General features: G+C 43.4%; 1 protein-coding gene across 1 annotated transcript; it reads right to left on the bottom strand.

The window, feature by feature from the left end:
- Window positions 1-1,822: 1,822 nt before the first annotated feature.
- On the bottom strand, window positions 1,823-3,766 carry hoxa2b (homeobox A2b). Its single transcript, XM_085472682.1, has 2 exons — window positions 3,233-3,766; window positions 1,823-2,759 (listed from the first exon to the last, which is right to left on the bottom strand). The coding sequence occupies exons 1-2, from the start codon at window positions 3,630-3,632 to the stop codon at window positions 2,071-2,073; spliced, it is 1,089 nt and encodes a 362-aa protein (XP_085328808.1). The 5' UTR covers window positions 3,633-3,766; the 3' UTR covers window positions 1,823-2,070.
- Window positions 3,767-3,985: the final 219 nt, after the last annotated feature.

Raw genomic sequence — 3,985 nt, 5'->3', positions numbered from 1 at the left:
CTGCGGCCATTCAAAACCTGACCCCCTCCTGACCTGCCGGTAGTTCCTCCCAGCTTTAGAGGAGAGCCGCTTTGACCTCTGACCTCTGTGTGCCTCTGTGTGCCAGCGCATGTGTGCGAGCAAGGGGAGGGCTCTTACAGGCAAAGCCATGTATCTAGTTTCCATAAAGCTCTATCTTACTTGCCTGTAGTCTCAAAAACAGCCCAACGCCTTTGGTTCCTTCCCCTTTTATCACACTCATTACAGGGGTCGCAATCCACCGAGTGCACACTGCACTCTAGCTGTTTAACATGCAAAACACGGATTAATTCATAGTTTAGTTTATCGTTTTTGTATAATAAGATACTTTATTTGGTGAGTGTAAAATTAAAGGTGGGAGATGATCATGTGGACCATTGTTGTGCTTTTAGAAAAGGAGGTGTTGCTTGGTTAACACTGGATCTACAGTTATGAGTCCACGTCCGACTGCTTCTGGGCCTACTGGGTTTAATATTAGGCTTTCACGATTTTGTCCTTGTTCTCAAAACATGCAGAATCAGCATCACTTTGAACCATTTTCAGGAGGACGAGCAGTTCACCGCCTCACCTCACATTCGTTTTTATTAATGCTATGAGGCGCTTAGCGTGCGGTCGAAAACGCAGAGAGTGTGTGTGTGTGTGTGTGTGTGTGTGTGTGTGTGTGTGTGTGTGTGTGTGTGTGTGTGTGCAAGTACACTGAGCATATAAATGAATATCTGCCGCCTGGGGACTGTTTAATCACTGTGGTGGTTAATTTTATATAGCACCGAAGAATGACTTTGGTTTTTCACCAAACATTTTTTTTTATTCTAAACAGTAAATAATGTATATGAAAAATGGGAGTTGGATGGAGGGGGGGCCCTTGTGGAAAAAGCGTCTTTAAGTCGAGCAGAGGATCAACTGGTCGGTGTGAGAAATTCCTTTAGCATTAAACGGGGTCGAACTGCCTTTGATCCAGACCAACATAAATTTACCTCAATTTCATGATGATTTACTAAAAAAATAATAATAAACGGTTCATATACATAAATACCTTCAGCCGTTTGACTGATATGTGACCATTGTTCGCAGTCGAATCCGTTTTATAGTTACATCATCCAATTAATTTATAGGCTCAGTTACATAAATTTATATATCAATTTGGAAAAAATGCCTTACGTCTGCTGCTTTGAATGAGTCCTACTTAATTTTACATCATAAAAAGTTTTGAAAACCACAATGGGGCAAGGCGCACGTCTTAATTCAAAGAGATTGTATTACATTGCGGCTCGGGCTATAAACAAGCACCCTCAGTCCTGTGAGTTTTATAGGCAATAAAACGTAATTAGAAAGCCAGGAAAAGTCATAGCTTTTGGCCTGGGACTCCTAGCAGGCAATTCACACAGCAAATTTTCTTTTTCTGCGTTTAAGTATGGAGAGGCAATAAATCTCTCGCAGTGCTCCTTTTTGTGTGTGTCTTTTTGTGGACTATATGCTACCAGACCCACGGCCACGCTGGAGAAATTCTCTCAGCACAATCTATGAACATAAAAATGTAATACAGCAACAAAAATTACACATTTATACAGCTTCTATTTTAATTTTAGTTTATATGTGTTCAGTGCATTCACAGGCTAATTAATTTAATGGTAAAATAATCCTTTTATATTAACAGCTTATATTGTTTTTTCTCATTTTTGAGAATTCATTTCATTTTATGGCTGATGCTCTTAATAATTTTCATTTATTGAGGTAAAATCAATAAGCTCTCTAGAGTTGCTTATTGTGGGCATATAGTGAGAAAAAAACCCAAAACGCATCTGAGTTCAATCAATGTAAAATTTTATTTCAATAAAAATATTGTGCTCAATTATAGTCCAAATCCATATAAAAATAAATGTGCACTGTGTCTTCTACCAGCCTACTTTAACAGTCCATACAGGCAACAAAAAAAAAGAAAAAAAGCTTTGCTTATTTCGCTTTAACTTACCTCATCTATTAAAAATTTCCACCCTGACGCCCTAAACTATAGAGCACAACCGTCTGAGTTACAAATACCAAAGTCGAAACATTTCAATAACTCAGGTTTTGCAGGTCGATTGTTGTGAGTGTTTCTGAGAAGAGGTCGAAAGTCTCGCAGGGTAAAGGCAGGGGACTTTGAGCTGATTCTGACAAACTCGGTGAGAAAGAGGGCGAGGATAAGAAAACTTGGAAATCCCGAAATGAGGCGTCCAGGTCCGGGGAATCGTCATTGTTCGGGCCTATTGTGGACACGCAGATGGGCACAATGGCTGACGGGTTTGGAAAATGTTTCAGATTTTTCTCATTGCTGGTCAGAGGGGTAACAGTTGGGCTTTGGCTCTCTCCATTGTGTGCGTTCTGACAGTCTTGTGAAGTCAGCGTATTCTGGTGGAAATACCTCTCCCTCTCAAAGAGCGTCCCGGCGGCGCTGCCCTCTGTAGCCTGCTCCAACTCGTCCTCCGGCCCGTCGTCCAGGCAGGCGTATTTCCCCTCGCTGTCCCTGTTTTCCTTGCTGTGAGTCTGCCTCTTGTGCTTCATCCGCCTGTTCTGAAACCACACTTTCACCTGCTTCTCCGTTAAATCCAGCAAAGCAGCTATTTCCACTCGCCTCGGTCTGCACAGGTATTTGTTAAAATGAAACTCCTTCTCCAGCTCCAGAAGTTGGGTGTTGGTGTACGCAGTCCTCAGCCTCCTTGATGGCCCTCCATCGCCAGCACCACTCTCTGGTGTATCAGGTGAACCTAAAATAAATAAACAATTTAAATAAATTATTAATAGAAAATCCACTGCAAATATAATAATTTAAAACATTCGTAACAGGGGTGTGTTTGGAGGGGAGAAAAAGCGCTATGGGGTGAAACTTGTGGCAAGCAAACACCAGGACTGGGAAGATTTATGGGCCCCAGGCAGAATATGATGGGTCTGCGTGGACAAGACAGGACGGAGGGTGAAGATTAATGAACATGCCAGCTGCTGGCCCGTGTAAGAATAATCTACCACTCTCCATTACTGTCAAACATTAGCACTCTTACACTGCATCACAAGTCAGTGCGTTACTTGATGAGATTAAGAATACTTAAATCAAAATCCTAGACTGGCTCAGAAGGGACGCCCACGCTGCACAAGGCCCCAGGATGGAGCTACTTGCAGAGGGAGAATCCTCAGACAATAAGGAGCCTTTTTTACATGGAGGTTATTAATCATCATGTCTTGCCTTGGGGGGAGAAGTAGAGTGGCGAGGAGTCATCCGTCGTCGCAGCAGGAGCAGCAGCAGGAGCAGAAGAAGATGAAGAAGCAGAAGCAGCCTGGTTCCTCTTGATGCTTTTTTTCTCCTTCATCCACGGGTACTCCGGGGGTAGGGACACAGCCTGTAGCGGGCTGAAGCCCTTCTGAGCCTGCTTGGAGCGGCTGTGGCGTGGGTGGACGCTCGGGTTCAGGCCGGGGATGGGCTGCTCAAAAGGAGGAGGAATCAGTGTCGACTGTGAAAGCGCTGAGCTCTTGATTGATGAACTTTGAAATGCATCACCGACAGGGTTAGTGAAAGATGTCAGGCACTCAGCGAGCGACGGCTGGCTGTTGATAAAACCACTTTCTCGCCCAAATTCGTAATTCATCTCCTCCTGCTTGTCTCGGAAAGCTCGCGGGTATTCAGAGGAGGGAAGAATTATAAAGATAAAATATATCTCTCTCTATATAAATATATGTTTGCGAGGTTTCTTTTTGATAAACTACTTAACTGGTTATAGTCATAGGGAGACCTCTGCCATAAACTATTGCTTTCAGGAGGACATGGTCGGAATTAGACCGTGCTGCTTGTCACATGATTGCATCTGCCCAATGACAATTTGGGTTTTTTATCAAAAGAAGCCACTGTCCCCTATGATTGATCGAGAAAGTCTGAGAGGTAACGCCTCATTCCGGGGGTAGGGGTTGCTTTATTTACACATTTTTTCCCTCCTCTTCTCAG

Source organism: Copadichromis virginalis, linkage group LG11, assembly GCF_057382275.1.
Source record: "Copadichromis virginalis isolate Kocher_CV1m ecotype Utaka linkage group LG11, C_Virginalis_male_GT1.1, whole genome shotgun sequence".
In the NCBI taxonomy this organism is placed as follows: Eukaryota; Metazoa; Chordata; class Actinopteri; order Cichliformes; family Cichlidae; genus Copadichromis; species Copadichromis virginalis.
The sequence above is the reverse complement of the archived record's forward strand: the minus strand, read 5'-3'. Positions and strand labels throughout refer to the sequence as shown.

Bases quoted from the DNA above. Each gene is read 5' to 3' on its own strand.
- hoxa2b (XM_085472682.1), bottom strand. From the start codon at position 3,632: ATGAATTACGAATTTGGGCGAGAAAGTGGTTTTATCAACAGCCAGCCG. The intron at 2,760-3,232 runs GCAAGACATGAT...TATTTATTTTAG, and splicing joins ACTCTACTTCTCCCCCCAAG to GTTCACCTGATACACCAGAG.